At 39.0% G+C, this 27,186-nt stretch overlaps 1 protein-coding gene across 3 annotated transcripts in view; it reads right to left on the bottom strand.

The window, feature by feature from the left end:
• Positions 1-22,278, bottom strand: part of BRSK2 (BR serine/threonine kinase 2) — a 300,200-nt gene extending 277,922 nt beyond the window's left edge. For all 3 annotated transcript variants that reach the window (XM_084520597.1, XM_084520598.1, XM_084520599.1), the window contains exons 1-3: positions 22,162-22,278; positions 21,528-21,663; positions 20,214-20,625 (exon numbers count right to left, since the gene is read on the bottom strand). In XM_084520597.1, coding sequence (XP_084376723.1) covers positions 20,214-20,307 — 94 coding nt within the window. In that variant the 5' untranslated portion in view covers positions 20,308-20,625; positions 21,528-21,663; positions 22,162-22,278. The remainder of the gene's footprint in view (positions 1-20,213; positions 20,626-21,527; positions 21,664-22,161) is intronic.
• Positions 22,279-27,186: the final 4,908 nt, after the last annotated feature.

Genomic DNA, 27,186 nt, shown 5'->3' with positions numbered 1-27,186 from the left:
TTTTATTTAGTTGGGGTATTTTTTGGAAGTAGAAAGAAGAATTATCTTCATAGCTTTGTATTTTCCTCTTCATTTTGCAGATATGGCAATGGCCTCTTATTTGGTCTGTCAATTAGTTGGTATTTTTGGTGAGCAAAAGACAAATCAAATGTCAGCAAATCCTGCTATGTATGATGATAGACTACGCATCAAAAAAAACGCCAGCTTTTACAGGACACCAGGTCTGCAGCTCTCAAAACAGTTTGTGTAAGGAACATTATAATCTTCTTATAAGTATCAAAATGGAAGTGTCAAAAAACAAGGCTCAGAATCGTAGATAACTAAAGAAACTTCCTAATCTTGAATTCAACCCTTTGCTAACCTACCTACAAAACCCTGCAGGAAACAGCAAAGAAACTGATTTTCCTTTTAACAAAAGCAAAGAGATATATGAACAAAAGTAGCATAAATTAGTCACTTCTTCAAAATGCTACTAATGTTTTAGGCTTTGGGAGAACCATTATTGGCTTTTGAAAAAAAGCATTGCTAAAAACACCCACAGTATTTGGAAAATATATAAATAAATGAAAACCAACAAATCTCTCAGCCTCAGGATATAGTAATTGCAACCTTTTCAAGCTCAGGATACCTCCATAACCAGCAGATTACTACTTCTGTGTTTCCCCTATGGTAGTACCAAGCTAGATCACCAGAACTTTTAAGCTACAGACCATAATCCATCAGTTTTGTGGTACACATTCTAGATATGGCATCAACACTTAATTCAGCTCTGAAGGGGTTAATAGGGAAATTTGATCCTTTCTGTTGCCCTAGGAAATACAGGGTACATCCCTGATTAATGTGACAGGATGCATCAGTTCATAAAGGGTGAAGTCTACTCTTGCACAGCAGGCAAGCACAAGACTAACGTATCAGATAAGTCCCACTTAAGCACTTAAAAATAAAGAAACATCAAAACTTGGTGGATGGACAGCATGGCTGTAGATGAAATTCAGTTTTGACAACTGCCCAATAGAATGAATAATGTGAATGTAATAGATATTGCTGACTCCTAAATTAACCGGAGCCATTAAAAGACTTGCTGTCACTTCAGGCAGCTTAATAAAAAATATCAACTCAATGTGCAGAGGTAACAAAAAATGCTAAAGTGTTGAACAAGATCAAAAATTATACTTGAGAATGTGATAATGCCATTGTGTAAATCATTGATACATCCTGTTGGAACACTGTCCTCAAAAAAAAAAAAAAAAAAAAAAAAAAAAAGCACCGCATGAATAGGTGACATTAAGAATCAAGCAGCAAAAACAATGAACGCATAAGGATTATATCAGGGCAGAATAAAGAGGTATGTTGCCAGTTTGGAAGACCCAAGCACAAAGAGACATTATTTAATGTTAGACTAACACAGGATGACGATAAGTATAAAGATGATAAATCAAGAATGCCTACTTTTCTGAATACAATGATACCTAGATAAAGTAAAATGGAAAAAACAGAAAAGGGAGTAATAGGAAAATAGGATTTAAATGTTCTTTTTCCTTCATTTGGGGGTTTTACACAATATACAACCACAGGAAGTCGCTGCCACATAGTATCGGGAGTTTAAAAGATCTGAAAAACAGATGGATATTGGGAATAGATTCGTATTCCTGTATTAAGAATAAAAACCAGCCAAGAGATAAGCTTTGACACATCCAGATGGAAGCCAATTATGAACTAGCAGAGAGTGGGGGGAAAAAAATAATCATACTATTGGTAATTCTGAAGTCAGATGCTGCAACTTTTTTTTTTTTTTTTTTTTTTTAAACTGTCCATGGAACAAGCATCTACTACACCATACTGGAACAAGACGGACCACTGATCTGATACGAACAAGCTGTTTTATCACAACAGTCTCGTTGTGCTCATCAAGAACTAAGCTGTCTTAAAATTCTGTGATTGCAATGTAGAGTAGGGATAAACAAGACATTTTCAGATTAAGAAATTTAGGTATCAGTCTGAATCACAGCAGTCTGAAGCCCTCCTTCTTGCTTGGATAGCATGTGCAGTGCAGGCACACACAAAGTTGAACTACAAGTGAAAGGCTGACATCTGGGCTTCGCAATGCCAAAGGTCCTTTTACAGTTTTGTATCTTATGCAAATGAAATCTAAGTATGTGGTTCTGTTCAGTTGTGAAACAAAAATCACTTTTCCCCTACAAGGTCTCTCCTGAAGTTCAAAGATTTTGAAAATGCAAATTTCAAGTAACTCTAACAGTACCTCTTTAACTGTGCAAGTTTCAGATTCATTAATGTTAATGCCAAATTAACACAGAATCACAGAATCACAGAATTTTCTAGGTTGGAAGACCTGCCAGGTTTTCTAAAGAAAAGAAAATAAAGTACAAAAATTATGAATCCTGATGTGGATAGAACTAAGTACAAGGAAACAACCGAGTATACCTTAAAGGAAGGATTATCCTCATTTTCTCAGAGATTTAATTCCAGCAAGGAATTGAACAAGTGACCTTCCTTCCCTTACCAACTCCTGCCGCCAAAAGTCAGATAAAATAAACTTAGTCATATAGATTTTTATCATGATCTCTTGAGAGAGAAAGAAGTCATTTTTGGACTAGAGGCCAAGCATAAGAATCTTAAGCCAAAAGGTCAGTTTTCTAAGAGAATTGCAAGCACTTGCGAATAGCTTAGAACAGAGGTAATATCCAAGTTGTGGATATTTTATTAACATAGAAACACAGCTGCTATAAATTCAGAGACCATTTACTTAAAAAAAAAAAAAAGAAATGGGAGGATTACAGAAAGGGTTTTCCAAAGGCAGAAACAATACATGACTATTTGCAGAACAGGTGCAAAATCAAAATTTTCAGGCACCATAACCTTTCATAGTGTGTGTGGTTTTGTTTTTCTCTTAACTAGCAGTGTTTAAGAGAGAATCCAATATCTAGGCCCTTTCCCAAATTTAAAAACCTATACTCTGTGTCTTATAGAAGATCAAATCCATAACGGGGGTAAACCAGTGCAGTTGTATGGCGCTCAAGGCCCTCACGCAAACAATTCCAGCTGAGGATTTAGGCCGTAACGCCACAGAACCTGACCCTTCCTTCAGTTATGCTGGGACTAGACAACTCCACGGAAACTGCCAGGATCCAACTGCAGGCTGTTTCCAGTGAAATGCATCATCAATTTGCATTTTCTGGGCAGCTGCCTAAACGTAGAGTAAAACCCAATAGTCTCAGAACAGTCGGCCCCTTTTTGCAACAACGTAAGGGAAACACCAGTTTGCCTGTGGAGTGAGGACGACTCTGGGCTTCTTCACGAATGCACATATCCCACTTTTACAGCCTGTCCTTACACCAACTACCCTTAAGTTTTTTGTAATGGTGAGTGAGCTTAGAGTCAATCACACTCCGTGGTGCTGAGCATGCAACAGCAGCATGGATCAAGACCTTTCCATTCCCTTTGAAATCCAAGTCTGGATTGCTTCAGCTTGTTTTTCAATAGACCAGTTGCTTTCAAATGCTGCAGTTCGATTTTACAATGCTGTTGGCGAGGTTGGGAATCAAGCTAAATCCAGATGCACCCAGCAGAGAAAGTTGCCACAGGGAAAGAGTGAAAAATCAAAGGGTGAGCGGTAAGGTGATCCTATACCACTGACCTGCTGAATGCCAGTCAAAGAATAAAGGTTTAATATAGCATCAGAGGAATTAAAAAACAACAAAGATTTATTTTCAATACTGTCAATACTTGTTACTATGAGAAGCAGAGATGGGCTTTTTGGAAGCACAAAAACAGGGAAAAAATGCTGCTGCATATGTATTGTCTCTTAGTCACCCACTTATGTTTCAATTATTAAGTGCTTCTCTTCAGCAGTATGTCATTTTAAACAAACACCACAGTTGACAATAAGAGAACGTATAAGGTTGAGGTTTTTTTGGTACAGGTTAAATCAAATCTCATTTTACTAGTATTTCCATACATACCCCTTAATTTATTACATGAGCATTAATGTATTTGCTTAAGCTGTTTAGTCTACACATAATTCAGCAGCAGAAGTTACAAAATATTTTCATTTCAAACAGCTTTCTGGCAGCACCCCTTTGCAGACTTGCATGTAGTGACTCTGTGGACATTATTATTTCGTTAAGGTCCACAGTAAGGCATTGGAGTGCTCTGCTGCATCAAACTACCGTAAACCCAAAGAAATGTCAATGAAGCACTGGAGTTGCAACAGGGAATGAAAAAGAAGTGTAGCATGAACAAAAGAGACCCATTAATCTGGAAGAATTATATATAAAACAAGCTCTTGACAAAAGACAAACGATGCAAATTGGATGACCAGGGAGAAATTCAGACTGTTGCACCAAGATGAAAAAAACTCCAGGAGTATTTTTAAGCAACATGTCAGCTTAAAACCTATGTTCAAGTACTGTTTTGTATACCAACTGGCTCACATTATGGAAACTCCAAAACGTAGTGAAATAACACGTATATACATTACTTCACAGTAGAACAAATATTAGGATAGCAAAAACTGCAAAGGTCACGTTACCAAACACATCCAGGAACAAAACCAGAGCCACTAAGAGGGCAGTTCCCTTTCAAGTCTCAGTCCTCTGCAGGTTAGCAGATAACAGAAAATCAAAAAAAAAAAGTGCTGATCACAATGTGGAGGGCACATCAGGCTACTGACACTATAATTTTAGTTGCTTCTCTATTAAGGTTAGGGAATAGAGTCTTAGAGATTAAACTCTTCCTAAAATGCATGTACTGCTACACTGGGATCAAACCAGAAGTCTATTGAGTTCAACACCCTCCCTCCAGCAGCAGGCGTAAAACACTTGACTTCATTTTTAGGCTGGAAATAAACAAAATCTGAGATTTCTTCTGGTAAAAGCATGTATATAGAATAATCAAGACGGGGCAAGAGGAAAGTGTTTATTATTTGAAATATGACTCATTTTCACTTAACTTCAGTTTTCATAACTTAAGAGTTATACAGTTATTTCTAAAGTTTTGAATTGGCATACACTCAAAGCAAAACCTTGGTCTTAAAGAAATGCACAGAGCTGAAAGGGTTCTCTGAAGCACCGTAACACCAGCCACTTGGGTGAATTTCACCCTTGGTTTATTGTAGCAACAAACAAGATTAAAAAAATATTAATCCTCATTTTAAGCCATTACATTTTAAACATTATTCAATGATTCCACGACTTGTCAAATTGGAGGACCTAATGCCACGGGGTTTTATTATTTTATTTATTTTTTGAAAACAATGCCTGAGTTGGCAATAATCCTGCCTCTAATAAATGATCAGCAAACTGCTACAGTGATGTGTTAAAATGGCATATGCTTTTAAACTACAAACAAGAAGCTGAGTAAGCAAAAATAAAATCATGTTTTGGAGACTGGGGTTATTCACTCAAGAAGAGCTAGTGATGCCTTGGACTCTACTACCATTCTCCATTTTTTAATGTTTAAAAAAATAGCACTAAGGTGACAAAAGCTCTGAGTCTTACATTGAAAGATGATCCAAAATCCCTCCTTTATCACATCTTTTTAACTTAATTATTGTAAACTGGAGGGGACGGTGGGGGAAATACTTCTAGATTTCCCTTTTCATTTCATGTTAACTGTAAGAATTACAAGTCAGAAGCTGACCCATCCCAGTAACACAGAAGCTACTGTGCAAGTGAAAGTCTACTAACCTGGACAGACTCCTTACCTGATGCAAACCTGGCCTAACAACAGAAAAACAAAAAAGCACAGAAAACACACCCACAACCAACTACATAAACCAACAAATAATTCAGATTTACACCCCCCAGATTAGCATGGCTGGAACATTACTTTCACACGGTGTATCTTACCTATTGAAAATTGCTAGCAGTATACCACAGGTGACCCAAAGCATTATCCAGTAGTAAGGTGAAAAATTTATACCATCTTCTGTCCACAGATGGAAGTCAAAAGGCTCATATGCTAGAATAATTGTCTAAAACTTAAGGTAATAGAATTTATTTGGTATCTTAATATTTTCTATTAGCCTTATTAAAAAAACACATGTGCAAACAGATCCATTCAGTACATTTTGTTTCACCTTGTAGATACACCATAGGTCACTGATTTTTTGAGTGTGATATCTGAGATTTTAAAACAACTAATTTTAAATGAAATTATTTGCCCTAAAACCTGAAAATGCAGAAATTATTTCTGTTCAGCTTCAGCTACATAGAAGCTTGGGTTTTTCCCCCCTCTGTAAAAGACAACTTCAGGCTTTAACCATAACAGAACCATGTCTTCCTACCAAGGCAGATTATTTACACAGTAATATAGTTGTTGATGCAGCATGGTTTTGACATTTACTATAGTCCTCAAATGGGAATAATCCAAACGTGTCCCTGTCACAACTTTAGTAATTCCAGAAAAATCTGCACAGAACCCTGGCTCACCATCTCAAAAAAAAAGTTGTAAGGAGTAACATTTACTTTATCTAGTCTCTAAACACCCATTTTAGCTTCCCAGTACATTGCTTAGTCCTTCAAAATAGGGCTTAAGTGGGACTCAAATGATAGCTGACTCTCGGGCTACCAAAAGGATAAATTTCACTTCTAAGGCATTGATGAGAGGATTCTTCTTCCCCATTAGCTGAAGTATTTTTCCAGGCAGTAACTTGCAATATAACTATCATTAATGTCCATAACACAGACTTGTAAGGTCACCCCTTTAAAAAAAAATAATTCCTTGATATTTCAACTTTGAAGTTCATCATCAGCCTCCTCAGAAATGCCTGCATTCCGAACAATTCAGCCAGTCTGCAGAACAACCCATTAGCCTCGCCACCCACTTTGCACCGACCTATACCCTTTTCTAGGCAATAGTTCTGCAAGCTGAAGCTTACTGAAATAGCATTTGGTAAATACCACTTAGCCAAATAAGACTGTTGCTATTATCAAGTGGGTGCATTTATTAACCTTGCTTTGCCTTTTACATTTCACTTTCAAATTTAGATGCGGGTGGTGATGAGGTGAGGACTGGAAAGGAAAGGAGAGGAGAAGATTGGGAGCGTGCAGCAGCTGAATTTCAGGCATTTTGAAAGGCTTCCCTATCAGTCTGTCAGAATTTCCGAAGATGACTCCGGAGAAGAAAAAAAAAAAAAAAAAAAAAAAAAGACACCACCACCAGAGGGCTGTTGCCTGCAAGAAAATAAAACTGATGCATTTTAACACTGCAATATAATTCTACTGGCTTCATAGGAGCATAAATAAAAGTGACCAGGTTATAAATCTTTTATAACTAGAACACCCAGCATCATACAAACGTAGTTTTACTCAGTGACATTTTGTTTGAGAGATCAGGGACAAATGTCCCTAAGGAAAGAAGCAACAAAAGCCAGCATAGTCACAAATTGTCAAAATGGGAACATCAAAGCAATACTTCTATTTTATTGGAGAGTTAAACCAACTTTAGATTTAAACTGCAGCCACGGAAATTTCAGCATTTACATATCTAGATTGCAATAATCAAAAGGAGAAGCTATGGAAAACAAATACAGCATGAAAAGGTATCATCACCTGTAGAAAACAGGCTGTATCCTGGCCTCCTTTATCATCAGGAGATGAAAACCAAGAGAGATGCATTAAATGAAAGGAAGCTACCTACAAGAACACTAGGCAACACTAAAAAAAAAAAAAAAAAAAAAAAAAAAAAAGGAAAAAAATCACTGGGCCTAAAAAGGTAGGGTTATCCTAGGCCCCTGCATGCTGCTTTCTGTTTCTTAAAAAGGTATCAATACTATCTGGCTAATCCTGTCAGTCCCCAAAGGGAAGTCAAGTATTATCTTAGTTTCACAGCGGGGCATCAGGGAAAAAAAAAAAAAAAAAAAAAAAAAAGATAGATTAACTTGCCAGACACTCCACCCCGAGTCAATGGCAGAGCCTGTTAGGGCCAGTGACGACTACACAGTTATTGCTACTGAGTAATTTGCATTATACTGCACAAGGACATGAACAGAGCCTGTTTTGTACAAGTGCCTCTACTGCTTTTCCCCAAGAAATCACCCGGACAGGACTTGATAGCATTTTAGAGAGCATAGGAGTACAAATCGGGATGCAATCCTTTGAGAAGTTGAGTACCTTTAATCCAATAGGAGCTGAGAGCACAGAATAATCTTTCACAGCAGATTTAGAACTACACAGGATCAAGCACAAGGTTGGTATTTTGCACACACACAAAAAAACAACCCTGAAATGAAATCATACACAAAGTGCACAGTCCATTATGTATACAAACAGCTCATCCACTTCTGACACAGCTACACCACAGTGATTTCCAGCTGATGCAGGGTTTGGCAGGAGAGCAAAACAAAGGCACAAATGGTACGAGTGCAGTTTCAGGTAGAGATGGGTAAGCCTGGATTTCTGTACAGGGCAAGGGTCTTCGGTAGACTCATCCAACCCTCACACAGCCTTCCTTGCCCTATTTTCAGGGCTGTTTGTGCAAGTAGATAGAGTTATTTGCTGGTGTTACTGTCGGTCCTCCCATCGTAAGGTAGATGTGCCCTCTGATGAAGATACTTTGCTTTGCCACGTTTTCATATCCCACCAGTTCAATGAGGAGAACACAATGCCTGTAGCACTGGGGGTTTCTTCTCCCTCTCTGGTGGACTCTTCAGAAATGTCCAGTAGAGAAGCAGACAGTCAAGCAGCAAATATGAGGTTAACTTTGCTATTCTAATCAATCTTATCATGAATGCCCAAAAAGCAGTCCATGGACCACCTGGTTCCCCAGGCACTAAAGCACCAAGAACAAGTAAGTATGGGTGAAGGTGAAAAGGTTCTCAGCTGCCACTCAACTGAATCAATGGCAATAAGGGCAGTGGCGATGACAGTGTTACAGCTCAGATCTTGAAAGAGTGCCTGTTATCTGCAGCATTCTCTTTGAGCAGGAAGAGCCACCTGGCAACAAGATGGTGACTGTCCCAGCCATACCAGCAGTTTGGCTGTGTCTGCCCTAGCAAAGGTGCAGCAATGCTAAATATAAGGACACCTTCTATGTCCTGACGTGTAGTCTGGTCAGGTGATTTCAGTACATGTATGTGAGAGAATATTAAAGAATTATTGCTGGAAGTATTCAAACGTTCACCCACCTTTATTTGTCTTCGCTGAGCAGACAGACTTCTGCTTTAAGGACAAAGGACAGTAATGTGTAAAACATGCCTGTATTTTCAGTTTGAATTGAATTCACTTACAGCATCATTCCACTTTGTGCTCTAATTTGTTTGAATATTCACTGCAGAGGAGATGCATTCCTAGGCTGTTCTTAACTAGAACACTGCCAGAGGTCTGCCTCTGCTATCATCAATGAGCAGCTTGCTCACGGGTCAAACTCCTCTCTCAGACAAACTTGAGTAGGGCCTTGTAGTCACTGGGGCTGCACAGATGAAACTGAGTGGGGAATTTCACTAAGTAATGTCTTCAGCACAATCAGAAAACAACCAGAAGCAAAAGAGATGCAATTTCACAAATATGAGCAATGAACTAAACCACAGCCCCAGAAGAAAAGCAGCACCAGACAAAACCTAGAAACGCTAAGACAGATCTTTCTTTCTTGTTGACAATTACTGAGTTTAAACAAGTTTTACAGATTTATAGGACTGGGAAGTTTGGGAGAAAAGATAAAGTATAGATTTAACTAATTTCAAAAGCTAATGAAGAACAGTTTAAGGCTGCTGCTCACAAAGCATAAGGATCCTTAAAAGCTGTGCCACTCATGGCCATGCCTTTTCAAGGAAACAAATGCCCGCGTTTAATAGGGCTATGGCACTTGTGTCATTGCCAAGCTTTAATATAATACTTGGCTTTGTCTTTGGTTACCATTTTTGTACAGACAGGCATTGCAAACACACAAACAGCTCTCAGTCTTCCTCTCAGCTTTCTGCAGGAAAGGACTACTTCAAATACTGCCACTGTACCAACATGGATACACGGAGGAAATACAGCGAGGGCTCCCTTCTTCCCACCTTCCCCAGTCATCCAGCTCAGCTTGCAAACAGAAAGGAGTTCGAGCCTCCTCCCTCCCCACTTTGCAGTGCTCCAGCAGCATCAAGTAGGCAGAAATCCATCTTATCAAGATAGCTGGGGATTCCCCCAGCATTAGGGGATCACAGTGAGCCACTTTAGAACCACTTTTTTCTCCCAGCTTTGGTGTAAGTTTTAACCATGGTGAGGGGCAGTATCTGAAAAGTAGCTGTACTCCAGCAATCCCAATCTGCCATAGCAGCACCTCCTGACTTTCAAAATGCAATCTAGAGAAGCAGCACTGTTTATGACAGCTTTGCTTCAGTCTGCTTTTCTTAAAGAAACAAAGTTCAGATGTTCAGGCTGTCTGTAATTCCTCCCATCACATCAATGAAATTGGCTAATAGATTTTGAAGTTTGAAGTCTCAAAGATTCTCTGTTTCATGCTGAATGCCTGGAGAAAAAAAGATATAGAAGATTGCTCCCACAAAGGAAACACTGACTGGAATTTAATCCTTAATCTAGTCCAGGAGAAAGCAAAAAGATGGACAGCTAGCAGAGCAAAATCCAAATCAGCCACAAACAGTTCTCATCTAGCCCAAGAGAGAGGAGACTTGAAAGAGATCAGGAGGATGAGGGAACACAACATACAAAACTGGAGGAAACAGCTTTCCTTAGTTTCACAGAGTACCAAACATATTAAAGTTTAGCTGTATGGGATAACACAGAATCACAGAATAGCTGAGGTTGAGAGGGATCTCCGGAGATCATCAAATCCAACCCGCTTGGTCACAGCAGAAACAGCTGAAGCAGGCTGTGCCCAGTAAGGGTTTTAATATCTCCAAGGATGGAGATCCCACAACTTCTCTGGGCAACCTGTGACAGATTCAGCCACCCTCGCAGTTTCTTCTGTGGAAACAGAGAAGTTTCTTACAGTGTTGAGATGGAATTTCTAAACACAAAAAGACCTACCTGAGGTCAGTGCCTTACCATGAAAGGGATTATATGCATGTAATGTAACAAGTTATTTTTCCTATCAGTTCACAACCTAGAAAAGACGGATGAAAGGTAGAAATCATACATAACAAAAAGATGAGAAAATAATTTTCCAAGGGCACACCATGTATTAGTATTAATTTTCCAAAGATGATACATTTTCTCCCATTATATGGGAGAAAAATCCAGAATTCACTTATTTTTTCATTCCACCATGACCATATAATTTGAAAAGGCTTTAAAAACAATTTATGTTTCTTTATAAGAGCCTCTATAGAGGCCATGTGTCTGTTTTGAGTATCTCTAGCAGCTCTTCTAGCAGTAATCATCAACCTTCTTAAATAGGACTGAAATGATTTAGGAGTTCAGTCTTGGAACACCAAAGTTTTTCTCAGAATTCTCTCCTAAGGCCTTCATTAATTTGCTTGAGGAGACTGAAGCTGTAGGAAAACAAATACCCATCAAGCATCCTCTAGATTAGGAACTAGCTTCTAGTTTGAAGAGGCAAGGCAACTGAAGTAAAATCAGAGATGACCAGAACTGTAAGAGGAGAACTGAGCTCAATCCTTTTGGATTTGCTACCTCTTGGCAGCAGATCATCTGGATGTGACAGCCTAACTACCCACCGCTTACAACCTGAAGTTAACGTGAGACCTTTGGAATAGAACACTGGGAGAGGTGAAGAGATTCCAGGAAGGTAAAAGTCTGAACCAAATCCATTCCTTAAATGTAGGGACAAGTCATAGGTATTAAAAGAAATACACACAGTCACTCAATGAAACTTACCCTGGGCAAGTGGCAGGTAAGATGAGTAACTCAATCCCCAGCTGGCACTGAGTCAGCACAGGGCATGAGAAATTCTGAGACATGTCACACAGTGCATATCACTCTACAAGGACCTGGAACTTGAAATCGTTTTTTCCTACTAGTGCTTTAATTCAAATGCAATAAAATGGTAGTCTTAGCATAGTCACAATAGCCTAGCTTAGCCTTTAGCAGAGCAGGATGTTGCTGAAAAAAAAAAAAAAAAAAAAAAAAAAAAAAGGGAATTCCACCACCAACATCTGCTGGGTCGGAATGAAGACCCGGCACACTCACATGCAGTGAAAGACCAGTGCTCAACCTTTGGCAGACAAATTTGTAGGTCCAAGGGCAGTCTTCAGAGAGAAAACTAATAAATTTTTGGTCCAGAACAGTTCACTTCTCCCAGGAACCAGCTCCACTGTTTTGTTCCAGTCAATAGTGCTTTTAATATCTAAATGACAGGGCACTCAGCTTATGCTACATAAGGCTGAATACACAGATGAATGATGCTGCAAAAGCAGGGCTTGTTAATACATATGTAATGCAGACATTATTTAAAAAATATATACCAGGTATCACAATTTTTTTTCCTCCCACATTAAACATATACTGCAAAAGACAGCAAATCAAAATTGCAATAGCCTGAGGATATGAAGAGAGTATGTTGTTTGCTAAGCAGACGAAGGCAGCCAGAAGAGCACTTACTAAATGAATGCCTGAAAACAGTTTTCCATCAACCTTTTTTTCAAAACAAAAATAAAAAAGTTAAGTACTTCACTGGAAATATTATCATGTCTATACCATGCCCACATAGTATTGCAACATTTTAAGTATATTTATATACACACACACACAGAGCATTTGCACACCCTAAGCCACTTGATTATCATTTCCCTCAACACCCTCCAACCCCAGCATCAACCCATTTACTCTCATTTGATGTTACAAATCTCGAGCGCAGTTTTTACTAGCAATAATCTCCATTTGCCAGTTACCAGAAAGCTATACTTTTTTTTTCCCAAAAAATTCCTTAATTGCCAAATCACTCATTATCAATAGCTAAACATTAGCTACGAAAACCTAGAAGAGCCTTTTAGCAGTGGTAAGCTACAAAAGCAAGTGTCCCTTCCAGTCTAACCTCACCCCTTGTATCACTGCAAATGAAAAATATTTCTTTAAACAAGGAATTGAACAATATTTTTTTTTCTTATGTATGCAGTAATATTTATGCAAGGAAGACAACAGAACAAATAGCAAAAGTTAAACACAGAAACAGACTGGCACAGAAAATTCAGCTATTAGGACTCTTTCATAGAGTAATTTAGAGCAGCTTTAGGGCTACTTCAATTTATGCCAGTTGACTATGATCTCCATGGCGTTCAGGAAATAATTAAATAAATTTCTCAAAATATAACTGTAAGAACTGACAACTCAAGATAAATATTCTGCTCTACCCAATCCAGTGCTGAGTACATCAGCTGCTTCCATCTGCCTGAAGGTTACTCTGAACTACTACAAAGACTGTCCCATTTGGAAGAGAATGTATCTGGATTTATTTTTTTTTTTAAACACCAACATTTACCATTTTGATCCATCTTGCTCTTTATTCTCAAAGCCTTCCAATCAGAACTTAATATAAACATTTCAGCCAAACCCTTTCTAAATATATCTTGCTTCCTCTGTCCATGTCCTTGGCAATATTTTCTGTTGTTGATACACACTTCCATTTATTAGCCCGTAAAAACTGTATCCCAAGGTCATTGTGAAATAAACAGTATATTCCCGCTTGTACAGTCCGCAGGACAACAGAGATCTCCTAGGCATCTGTGTCACAAATGATGACTTTATGAAAAAAAATGCTTGCAGCAACATCAACAGTGTGTAATACGCTTATGAAAGGAACCAATATAATTTCCTCTGTTCCACCTAAATTTCATTTAAACCTAATTTCTAAAAACTCTGACTTAAAGAAATCTTAGGAGTAGATTGTTTGCTTAAATTTTATTAGCAATAGTTCTAATATGCAAACATAGGCACCTTTGCCTATTTATCAGGGGTTTGATGAACTTCCTAATGAAGTCAGCTCAGCTTGGCCAACTGACTTCACAGAGGCAGTTCATAGTACCTCAGCATATGAAAAAGAGCATTCCTTGAGCATCCATTTGTGTGCCTGCCTTGACTCCACTGCTCTGGAAATCTACATCCAGGCTTCCATCTCTTCTCACACTGACTGTTTTCCTCAGGTCATAATAGGTAGTCCATGCAATATCTCTTACCTCAGAAGGTATTCATTCCAAATCTCCCATTTCATTTCAAACTCTGTTTGAAAACTAGATTTCTTTCACCACCTACATTTATTCTGTATTACCTACCTCCTAATTTTGAGGGCGACATCAATATTTATTACCACCATTGCAATTATTGTTTAACTCTATAAAGCACATAACATTAAAATTTACTCCATATGTTGCATTTTATGGAGTCTTACGGCATACTGAAAAATATGGTAGTGTTGGAGAATCCAAAACATTCACTGGCTGTTCTGCTGCAATTTATAAAAACTACTGTAAAGACATTTTAAATAATATTATGTTTGCTCTTGTTATGGAGTCACAGGCTTTCTCAAGATCAGAAAGAATTCCCCTCTCAACAAAGTTTACCTCTGAATATTTTTGATTTCTCCAGCCTTTCTTACCATTCCAATATAGCCCTTCCCACTGTAGTGGTGCTGACAGAGAGTAGAAAGAAAAACATTAGAACAGGGCAAAAACTCTGAGAAATCACTGCTTCCATAGTTCCTGCCGATGTCTGGAATGTAGGTATATAAATAATCATAAAGTTGTACTCATTTGACAGCATATCTGAATTCTAACAACTCTTTGGTGAGAAGGCTTACTGTGTTTTACAAAGAAAAACAAACAACCAAAGCCTACTCCTGTTTCATCAAGTCCATAATGGTTTTGCTACTTAAACTGGGATAAAGACTGATGGCATGCCTCCACAGAGTTAGTAGAAGGATGAAGGCTAGAAGTCCATTTTCACTGTAGTTGGCAAGAAGGAGATCACAGGAGAAAAAAAAAAAAAAAAAAAAAAAAAAAGTGAAAGTCTTAAAAGGGAAGTCTGGACTTGTAAGTCCAGACAGAAGGCACAACGCTCAAGGTAATACTAGTTTACCTCTGTCACAAATGCAGGCACATGGTACTTTTGAACAATCAGACCAGAGGTGACTCAAATTAAGAGCAACTACATCTCCCAAAACTCATAACCATTCCTGGAAAGTCCATTAAGTTTAAGTCACTATGATCTAATCCTCCTGGCAAAATTTCACTAGAAGTTTTTTCTTAAGACCTCTAATGCCCACAGTATTGCTTGCAATACTGGATTTCTATTATTATTAATTAACCATTTAAGTCCTCCAAATTATCACTGCAAAGGATGCAGACTCACTGTTTTGAAAGCAACTCTCATAAGGAAAATAAATACCTGAAAACATATATAGAATATATATATTTTTTTAAAAAGGTGATGACTTATGATTTACACCTCTATAACTATATATTCATCCAGACAGCTAAACTGAATAAAAGCTGTACCTGTTCAGAATTGTCTCTAGATCCAACACAGTGGCACAAAATATACTATAGCACAATGGATAAAAAAGACAGACTTCGTTTAGCCCACTTACCTAAAGGAACCAGGCTGAGATCGCATTGTCTACCCAACACTCCTCCAATAGATTTGAAGCTTTCAATTTCAACCAAGTATGACACAGAAAGAATTAACAAATTTCAGTTTCTGACGGTGTCATGGAAACAGGTGGTTAAAGCTGTAAAGAAACATCCTGTTCAAGCCCTTGCTGAATCAAAGGCTATTAAATTTGCTAAGACTCAAATGTAATGATCTCTCTTCTTATATAACCGAATAGCAGATTGCTCAATGCTTTACTGATGGATCATACAGATAACACATTATATAAAGGAATAGCTGAAAGTTACATGGTATCCAAGTCAGAAAAGGTATCCCTACACTTTTTGCAAAGGTCGAAGTGCCATGAGTTTCCAGCAGGATTCTTTGTATTGAATGCGGGACTGAGCTTAAAATAGAATGAAAGGAACAAGACAAAATGGATCAGCAACATCGAGATAATCTTGGTTAAAAAAACTACAGTGAATAGGGTAACAACCACTTCAAGGCGGTCTCTTATTACTTGTAGACAGCCCAGTGTTTTGGAAATCTCAACCAGACATTGATTTGGTGCTATAGAAAACAATGACACTGAAGTCCATAAAGCAATTGTCAAATGAAAATACAAGAAAACCCTCTGAAAATGCTTCAGCCTTCATGTGAAATAGTACTCCAGTTCCTCATCTTTGACTCTAGTGAATATTTATTAATGACTGCAATCTGAATTACTATTAAGAATTTCAAGGGTGAAATAGGGGTTAATGAGGCCAGGAAAAACACACAAGCAAAAATATTTGTGGAATAAAAATAATTAAATAAGGAGAGAGGAATACAAAAGAAGCTGATTTCACACAAAATTAGCAGCAAATGGAAAACTGTCTGAGCTAAGAAAACTAAAACAGTATTTCATGTTTAGGTATGATTGGGGTTTCTTAAGGCACACTGTTTCCACGTGTGTTATCATAACATGACACACATCCTTTTCCTCATTACTGTTAATTACAATGGAAACCTCCTATAATTAACTGTAGTAGAATGTAATTCAATGAAACTTACATAAACCAACCTTTCCCCACACACTCATGTATATAGTAATAATCTTTTGCACTGAGATTTCTGTAAAATAAAATGTTTTGAGTATAATAATTCAAATTATACTGCTGCTTCTATTCCTGTAAAACCATACAAATAGAGATTCCATGACCTATTCGTCAAGCTGCAACAAAACAAGGGAAATGCTCAGAATTCATGCTATTACAAAAGCAAACAGGCAACAGAAAACCATTTCACTAGAATACACAAATAATGTTAAATTCTTATGCTACATTAATGAAAATAATTCTCTATCATTCCCACTCTCAGAAAAGGTGTAAGCACAAGTATCTTTCAGCTCTGCCCCATGCAGCCCTTTTGGGACTTCTCTGACTAAGAGGCCCTAATCCTCTATTTGTGGCATCAGTCACCCTCAGCAAGCTCGAAACACCAGCTCAGAAGGCTGCTAAGGCCAAATTTTGCATACCCTTTTTTGAATCCTACTCAACGCTTTCAGCACCGTCTGCTACCATCAATCTGAACTAAAGGCTTTTCCACGCGGGTTTTGCCCACCCACAGACAGATGTGACCAGGTTCCACTGACAGCACAGTCACAGCATCTGGACCTGTCTGCAGGGCCTGGTTGGCTGCTGGTGGTGAATGCTTTTTTCAGCAGTTAAGAAGGTAATCCGTGAGAACGTCATGGAGAGTGAGCTAAGGGAGAGTTCTACTTACCATCAGATTCCCCTTCCACAGTGCCCTTTCTAAGGTTACCCTGAACTGTGAACCCAGGCTATTCCCCAAGACCCTCTTTGGATCTCAGCAAAAGCAGGTTAGAGTGATTAACAGATTTGTGCATCAATGTATCTGGGAGCAAAGCTAAAGCTGCATAACTTAAATAGTCAGAATTTTACTCAAAATAAAAATGATGACTATGAAGATCACTGTAAAATGAATAGGACATTGCAACACAACTTATGCTTCCTTTCCATTCATTTTGCAGGATTTTTCTCTCTTCCCCACCTCCCTGGAAATATATCCATACACATGCCAAGCTATTACCTCCTAATCTTCCAGGGTTAAAATTCAAGCTCTAAAGGAATAATTACAGCCACTACTTTCAGACTCACGCCACTGCAACCCAAATTCAAAGTTACCCAGCATGACAACACAGTATGGCGAATCAGGCCCTCACACTGCGCTTGTTGTCCTCCCCCTAAAACACTGCAGGTTGCCTGCTCACCCTCCAAAACAAGCAGGATGAAGACTAGCTACTACCACACACTGTTCATACCATTCTGCTTGCTCCCAAATGTGATTAGCACAGAAAATGCGAGAAGACCAGAAGGCTTCTTTCCATATTTAGACACGTATGTTTAACACCAAGCTAGATTTCACCTCAGTGCATTACTCTGTTGATCAAGGGCGGGTATAGCAAGGAAGACATAGGCTGACATCAGCTACTTTTAAGCTTTCTCTCCCCCCCAAGCTCCTCTGACACCATGCATTGTACATTTATGTACTCTCATGTGTGCAGGCAGCACAGACTTATTTATAAAGATCAGTTATATGGTAAAACGGCAAAAGGAAACTTTCACCCTTGTCCAGCTGGTTGAATAACTGCAGAGGCCAACAGCAGCCTCTAAATATATGCTCTCCTTCTCCCTCCACCCCCACGTCTCTAATCACTTAGGAGGAAGATAGGAAGATTAGCAGAGAGGAAAAAAATAACCAAAGCTGCAGATAACCCTTTAGGACCACAACGTCAGGCTGTAATATTTGGAGCAAAAGGTTAATGCAGTTGTATTTTCAGGAATCTTAGACAATTGTATTTTATAGGAAAGGGAGGGGTGCTGAGAAGGTGAGAGAGAAAAGGAAATGGTGATGAAGACAAAAATGGATTTGTCATCCACAGCTGGCTCTTTGATCACCTGGAGTATCCAGGAAAAAGATTACCAGCAGAAATAGGTCAGTTTTATTACGAATACACTGCAATTTTTTGGTGGAGTATTTTTATTACCATCATCAGAGCAGATTTCAGTAAGAATATAGCTGCCCAAGTAAGGGCTTATTGAGCTGTGCAAAGAATAAAGGTTGTAACCAAACCACTGCCAGAAAGCTACCTTTAGCAGCTGATACACTGAAAAGATTTGAAAAAAACAAAAACAAAAATATAAATAAAAGTCACTTTCACTGGAAGACAATGTCATCTTCATCCCTGTCTCTGAACGGTTGCTATGGGGTTGTGAAGAGGAGGGGAAGGATGGGGGGAGTTATAATCAATCATCTCAGAAGAGCATTGCTTCTTACAGAGAAAGATCTGGATTTTGACTGTGTCCCTAAGAAAATTGCGGACTGCAGAGCTGCTGCCACGCAGGGCAATGAGGAAGCAGGCAGAGCAGAGGCAGCAGCTGGGGATGGAAACGCCTATTAAATCCTTTAGACAACAGATGGGCAAAGCTCGGCTGGGTTTAAAAAAAAAAAAAAAAAAAAAAAACACCACACTACAATGCATCATGTTTTATTGTCCCACCATAATGAACAACACTTAATACCTACATGCCCAAAGAAGCCCCCCTATGGCTGATTTCCCCTTTCCCTAAATTATCATCTGAAGTCTCAATCCACTTTTGAGGGTCTCCCAACCCAATGAAATTGCCAGATCCCATCGCTTATTGCACCTGTTACTATAAAAAAGCACACCAAAACCACCACCACCAACAACAAAAAAAAAACAGGAAAGACATTCTGGCATTTTTTAAATGTTTTCCTTTCAATTAAAGCTCCCCTGCCCTTGAAGTGAATATGCTATCTAAGCAAGCAACAGCAAGTCTAGATCTTGAACGCATTTAGGGGATCTAATTATGTCATGTAGGGCAGAAGCACCTGCTCTCTGCTAATTCCCTCCACTGTTTCCTCTTTTTAATATTTCTTACCATTGTTCCATTCAGGAAAATCTGCTGGGGGCGAGTTTCATAAACAAGCTTTAAGAGAAATAATTAAATAAACTCCCCTCCCCCCCATCCCTCCCACAAAAACACAGGGTAACCAGAACGAATCCTGCTACCGATCCTCTATTTTTCCTTTTATTGCAGATGCTCCCCACAAAAAACACCAGCTCATCCATCCATATTTGCTTAATGCCCATAGCAGTCAGTGCCATATACATACTGTACATATTTCCCACCACCACCACCAACTGCACCTTAAGGACTACACCCTTTTCAATCATGATGTCATGAAATACTGCTGGTGACTCCCCCACTACCACCACCACCACCTCCTTGGTACTACAGGCTGTGAACCTTCCATTTCAATATAATTTGATTAAAAAGAAAAGACTCCTAAGTAGGGCAGTGAAGAAATTGATGCGAAATCCAGCAACAGCAGACCATCTATTTTTTCCTCTGCATGCACTCTTGCTGTCATCAGAACAACACCCATTAGCAGGAGTAATGAACATAAAGCATCCTGTGCTTTTCTTTGGTTTTTCAAAAATAAAAAATAGGAAAAAAAAATTAAAACCAAAAAAAATAATATTCATAAAGGATTTTTGCTTCTATTTTCTCCACTAAAACACCAAATGGGAAAACCTAAACCCTCATACAACCCATCCCCAACATCTCACTGGCTGCTACAGCACCTTCCCCCTAGTGCGAGTGCTGCTGCAAAAGAACCAACCTGTCTGTCCTTTTCCTAGGGTTTTCTCCAAACGATAGGGTCCAACATATTGTGCATGTTGAGCTCCGCTGCCTTCTTTCCCTGTTGATGTCATTTCTACCTGGATCTGTAATTCTGCAATGTGTATGTGTTGATGAGCTGGAATTTCTCTCTCTGCAGTTCTTTAAATTCCCACTTTGCAGCTGTGCAAGCAAAGCACTCTCTCTTTGATTTAGTCCACTTGGTCGCAGATTTTTCTCTTCCTCCTCTTTCTTTTCTTTCTGTCTCACGTGTGTGTTCTCTCGCAGGGTCTGTCTGGGACGCTGATGGACGAAGGAGTTATTTTACCGTTCAAAGAGGGGGATCTACGATCCAAGCCCAAGGAGCATGATGCTGGTGATCTGAGCTCCGCACGCCTTGTTCTCCCTAGGAGCTGTTCAAGGGAGAGCCAGAGCTAGAGCAGCGGAAGAGCCGGGGCCCGCAGCTCTGACTGACATGAAAAGCAGCCAATCTCTCGTCTCCCACCTCCTTCTCCCCTCCTCCTTCCACTATCTTTTCTTTACCATCAGCAGCAGTTACTGCTTCTGCCTGCTACAGAGCATCATAATCAATGCTAAGAGCAAACATCTAAGTTTATCAGGCTATTGATAATGCACAACTAAATATAATTAAAGAGTTTTTATTATTTTAAATCTCAGGCATATACATTTTTTTGAATTATATTCCACCATACAGCTGTACTTCCACAGTACTGAATAAAGGCTGAGACTGTGGCAGGAAATAGGAAAGAAAAAAAAATCTACTTTGGAAAATGAGCATGAGAAATTCATTAATTCTGTTTGATTCTGCATCTTCCATACGTTTTACCCTTTAAAGAAAGCATTTGGGGGAAAACCAAAAGAAAAAATGATGGGGAAAAAGAGGGCCAATCCTGTAGCTACTGAACTCTGTGACAGACTTGCTTTTGAATTTGATGAGAGCAAATAGACTTCAGGACCTTAGATGAAGAGACCAAAAATGGCATGGCCACTATCTTCATTAGAAGCGCATCAGAAAATCCAAGTATTAAATGAGAATAGGAAATGATTGTCAGGTGCACAGGTGATGCCTTCACAGGCTCCATACTAGCAGTGTAAGGAAGCCTACATTGTCCCTGTTGAAATACTTACACAGGTCTTTAACCCAGAGAGCTAAAAACGCTTGTTGAATGAATAAATAAATAAATAAATAAAGTATATGCTGCAAGATAGGCACAAGCCTACTTTGTGGCCTCAGGACCATACAATTTCAGACTCCACGGCTACCAAACTGAAACCAATACCACACCATTTGTACCTTCTTGTTCCATTTGTGCCTTCTCTTCTCTGCTCCACTCCAGGCAGACATCTGGTCAAGATACCCTTACTGAATCACAACTGAGACACAACACACTGCAAGGATTCTTCCATCAGAGCAGAAAGCCATGACGAGCCTGTAAAAGAAAGGAGAAGTAAAGCGATGGCAAAAAATAAAAGATAAAAATGCGGGGGGGATATCCTTTACCTGAAATAGTCTTTTCTTTCAATAAGCAACATATGATTTTTTTTTTTTTTTTTTGGAAAGAGGGAGAAATATTCTTTAAATGCTTAAATCTACATAGAACACCTTCTAATGGAAATTGGAAGAACACTAGAAATTGGCTCTGGAGCAGTAACACAGGCAGCACAACTCCACACAACAGGTTGCAGAGTAACAAGAAGAGGAGGTGTGAGGAAACCAGGCCAGCAGACTGAAACCTTAAACCAGTTCCAAGGTGTCCTCCTGTTTCCCTGAAGAAATAACCCCCTCCAGTTTTGACCTTCCTCTGCTTTGTGCTTTATGGTTCATCTTTAATTACTTGCAAAGCGTGCTGTTACAGCTACCTGCTGGTAAAACCCCGGGGTGGTGCACCCCAAGCTGCCCCTATTTCTCCGCACCCCCCAGGCCTCACCTGTATGTCTGTCAGCTAACGGCTGCTGCTCTGCTGAGAGGCTTGGCTCTACCGTTCACCTACAGCAACCTCCAGCCCCCACGGGGGGGCTTACCTCCACTATAACCTCACTTTTACTAACCTAGAAATTGTCATTTCTCCAGTCTTTGATTAAATATTGCTCGTTCTTCACTTAACACAACCCCAGCAGCTGCTCCACCCTCACACTCCCCCCCCCCCAAACCAATCACACTCCCGCCCTCTCTCTCCCCTCAGAGCCCCGGCACGACGCCTCACGCACCTGAGCTGTCCATCCGTCACTGAGAAGGGAAGAAAAAGCATTCGGGAAAAACCCTGCTGACACTGGGGTGACATTTCCCCTCATCCTGCTCACCTTCCCTCTGCCCTACACCCTAGGGAGCAGGAAAGAGGGTGCAGCATTCCTGCTGGCAGCCACGGTAACATGGCGGTGGCTCGGCCTCGCTCTTCCCGCCAAAAGTGCTGAGGTGATGGCAGCAGCGTGGCGGCCCTTATCGGGGCAGTGTAGGGCTGCTGCCAGGGCTGACGGCTAACCAGGCTCAAAAACCTCCAAAATATGAAGCATGGGCTCAAAATCCTCAAAGTATGAGGCCTGGGCTCAAAACCCTCGAAGTATGAGACTTGAAGACATCAGGAGGGCTTCACAACAGAGCGATAAAGCATCAAAAGGACCAGGCTCCTGGCAGCACTGTCGGTCACAGAAATTGAGCGTTGGAGAAAATGGAAATGCGCTGATTTTCAGACTTTTAACACTTAAAATGGTGAGTTTTTCTCCTGCTGCCCCCACTGTTAAAGGGCACTACACATACAGAAAGGGGGGACTGAATTACATAAACGTTACATTACATGAAATATTCAATTACAGGAACACAAGCATAAATTTCAGAAAGTGGAGAAGTCAGTTTATTTGTCTGAATTAGTAAATTATCCACGCAATCGTATTAGCAATGCATGGGGTGAATATCAGTGTGGATCTTTACACTTAACAGCTTCTTAAAATTATATTTTAAAGGGCATTTAATTTGAGATGATGATGTTTGTATGTAGATAAAGCATGTCTGGGTCATGATATTAATAGAAAGATGAATAATCAGACAATGTTGTCCGTAAAAGACCCAACTTGTGTATTTCACAGTTTGCTTACATTGTGCTTTGGGGAAAATGAATTACAGTTCCCTGAATATTGCAAATCCCTACATTCTGACACAAAATATGTGCCAGTGTCATGGCTGGAATAACAATAAAAACATTCAGATGACCCTGGCGAAAAGATCAGTGAGCTCAAAAAACAAACCAAAAAACCTTGTTGGTGTCATTTAGTTATTTGTTAGTTTCATTCCATAAGAGTATACTGTTGTATGGCCTATTGCAACCATTTTGACCTTTCAACCAAAACTCTTTTGAAAAAAATATTTGGACACCTCTTAATTCCTGAATAACCAAATGCTGTTTATTTCATTTGTTCGTATAGAGTAAAATCCCATTTATCTGTACCCCTTTGATCTGAAACTCACTCCTTTGAATCTAGGTTATGTCCCCCTGGTGTGAATTACTTATACAATAACTCCCTCAATTATTTGAAGCCCTGTTTATCCAAATGTTTTGATGTTCCAAAAGTATTTTGAATAAACAGGGCTTTGCTGTCATTGGATATATCAGATATCTTTGGGGATGCATACAGGATGATTTCCCCTGACCTTGTTTTGTATCATCTTGGGCTTAAATGAACAGGCAATGTAAACTTAAGTGTACAGTTAGCATATCATCACCATCTTTAGTACTTTTACTCCTGTCACCATTAATGATTTCACTTTTATTCTCATTAAAGGCCTAAAACTGAGAAATTTCACTCAGGAAGGACTTAACACAGATGCCAGTGAACGTGTTGCTTGAGTAAGGAGTGAATAAAAGAAAAAAAATGATGTAGAATTTTGCTCAGTTTTATCATACTTCTGAAAGAAAGTAGAGCAAAATTATTCTATTATTTCTTCATTTTTAGTCACTCCCATTAACATTAGCTTGTGTCTTCTGAAAGTCCTCGTGTTCATTTATTTTTTTAGGTACTTGCCACTACCTTTCTTCTTATTCCCATGAGAATCTTACGGGTCAAGGTGGATCATGAAATGATGCAAGAAACTAGAGGAAACACAGGCCCATGAGGCTATTACATACAATATTTTACATTTGCTCAGTTGAATGTATTCATGGAGTTACTAAAAAGGGAAGTGTCAGGCTTCCAAGAAAAGGCATCGATAAACTTGTGTAATTAGCATAGAATGAGTCAATAATCTTCTCCTGGTAAGAATAATTTAACAAAAACTAGGGGGTTGTTTACAATTAGGAGAACTTAATATCTGATACCAATAATAAAGGCACATTAACAATAAATGGTGCGATGATATTCAGCATTTGCAATGTCAAGATCCATTTTCACATTGTCAATGTTCCATCCACAAACCTATGGATGCATGACGTCTTTGATAAGTGGTAGTGGGAAGAAAATGTTTTGCATATTAACTTGATTGCATAGGTACAGCATAAGAAACTAAGCAAGGTATTTGCAGGACCTTTAGGCATCAGTTCTGTTGACAAACTGAAATACCGGTATTGAGAATAATGATATACAGCTGCCACATCTCCAGACAGATGCTGTCTAAAATTGAGAATCTGTCTCCTTTACACTAGATTATCTACCATCTTCCTAAGAAGTCCGGATAGATCCTAAGAAAAGAAAGGGATTTCAGTAATGTAAGTGTGTGGTGTTTCACATTGTTAGAATACCCTCACAAGTCAGATTCTTTCTACTATCCAGTATGTGCTGGGGAAATTAAACTAGTTAACACTGGTTACTGGAAGGTAGTGCTTCCGTAAAGAAACTGGTCCACATTGCTCAATAGAGGTATATACCATGATAAGATTTAGACAGACACTTTGGAGAGTTGTTTCTTCTTGGTATTATGTATGTAGCTGCTATTACGGGGATTTTCAGCATTCTGTATATTCTAGTACCTCATTTTAAGGTTCGCTCAAAAGAACTGTTAGCTTGCCATCTACATATCATCTTTATTTCAAGCCAGATTAAGGTAAAAGTATGCAAAAGGTTTAATAACAAAACAGATAGTAGTGTTACAAAGACTTAAAATGATGCTGGAGAGAGAAAGAAGAGATGTTTATATTTAAGCTAAGTACTAAATCCAAATGACTTTTTTTTTTTTTTTTTTTTTTGGCCATTTCTTTATCTAGATGACAACCTATTAACAGTTACCTAGCATACCTAATAGTTATTTAATACTTCTGTTCCTTCCATTGTCTGCAGGTTGTTTTCTCAAGAGAATCCCACAATCTGGGGAAGCATCCTCTGTATGGTCTCACTCTATAGTCTCTCCTGGGAGATTTCAATTCAAATTCACTTGTTCTTGAGACAATCAGCAATTGGTGAAGATTGCAATCAGCAATGTTCAAGAATCTTAAAAAGTTTTTTTTTTTGTTGTTTTGCTTTGTTTTTTTTTTTTTTTTTTAAATTAAAAAAGATGAGTGAGGCAACCTTCTTGAAATCTTGCAGCTGTATGGAGCAGTTCCAGCTGCAAGGTGACTGCTCAGAAGGAAACATAGAAACAGTAGAGCTCAAGAACCAGAGAATTTGGTGATTAAGACATAGAAAACTGGTATGTTGAAACAGAAACAGTTTTGGCTGTTCTTTAGTGTTTTGGATCGATTCAGTTTCTGCTACAGAATGTGTATGCAGCCTGATCACAACCTGATTGACTCTGCTGAGTGACTGTTGAGCATGTATTAGCAGCTGTCATGAATGTTTTATTGGCACTCTAACAATATGCAGTGAACTTGTTTGATGTCAGATAACAGAATAAAACAAATTTTCAAGAGTTTAACAGAGATGATTCAGTAGAGTAGTCAGTCACCATCCTAGAATATCTGCATTTCTCTGCAGAGATTTCAAGTAACCTAAGAAGTTTTGACCAGGATGAACAAATAAAAATATTTATTCTCTAGGCCACAGGGGAGTTTTTACCAGAGAAAGCAAGAGGTACAGTTTGAGTTAGACACGCACAGTGGTTTTAGCTATTTGTGCAATGTAAGATTTTGAAGAAAAAGGAATCGGCAGTAACTGTACAACTTCTCAGAACTGGTATGGACGTTTCATTTGTGCACATAGGGGTATTCAGGAGACAATCCAGGGAATGTATCTGTTGGGCTGACAGGAATGTGCAAATGACCTGGAGCAATTCAAGATACGTGTCTTAGAGGAAAATGTATCATGCCAGATCTACCAGTCTGAGAGAGGTGAGGCTCCTGCAGCTCTACATGCCCAGGTTCAGCCATTAGCAAAGCTGAAAATGTGTTTCAAGCAGACGTGCATACACAGAACACACATTTACATTGCACATAGATGTGCTACATATCTAAATGGCTAGTCGCACAGTTCATGTGGATCCCTGCCCAGTACCTGGCCTCTAGATCCCAGACTGTCCATTTGCTGGCACCTGGATATGCAAGCCTCCATGGCTGCAGTCCTCCTCCAGCTGTATGTGTGTAAAATAATAAAATTAAACTGTTTTTAAAAAGGAACTTTGATGCTCAAGATGTCAGCATTGTTTGCCTCTAGGACAGAAACAAATAGGAGTATAAGCTTTGTATTTGTCCTGGTGTTTCTGGAACTCTACATTAGGAAGTTTTTCTTGCAATATTCCCTAATTCCATGCTTATGTAATGAAGGAATACTTTTAATGTCAAATTTAAGACAGCAATCTTGAATATCCAGTACATATGCATGCAGTCCTCCTTAATTTTTCTCTAAAATTATAAACTATGGAACTTAAAATTTAATACATGCATAGTTATCAAAGGCTCACATCCAAACAAAAGTAAATCAGATCATCTCAAAGGGAATTTCATGAGACCGAATTTTAACCTCCAACTTTGGAGGTGGAGTGGTTTGTTAGATATTCTGTACATATGCACCCTACAGTTCTACGTTACAAATTTAGT

The sequence above is a fragment of the Aythya ferina genome, assembly GCF_964211825.1.
Source record: "Aythya ferina genome assembly, chromosome: 5".
NCBI lineage: Eukaryota > Metazoa > Chordata > Aves > Anseriformes > Anatidae > Aythya > Aythya ferina.
Note: the sequence above shows the minus strand (reverse complement) of the source record. Positions and strands in the feature narration are given on the sequence as shown.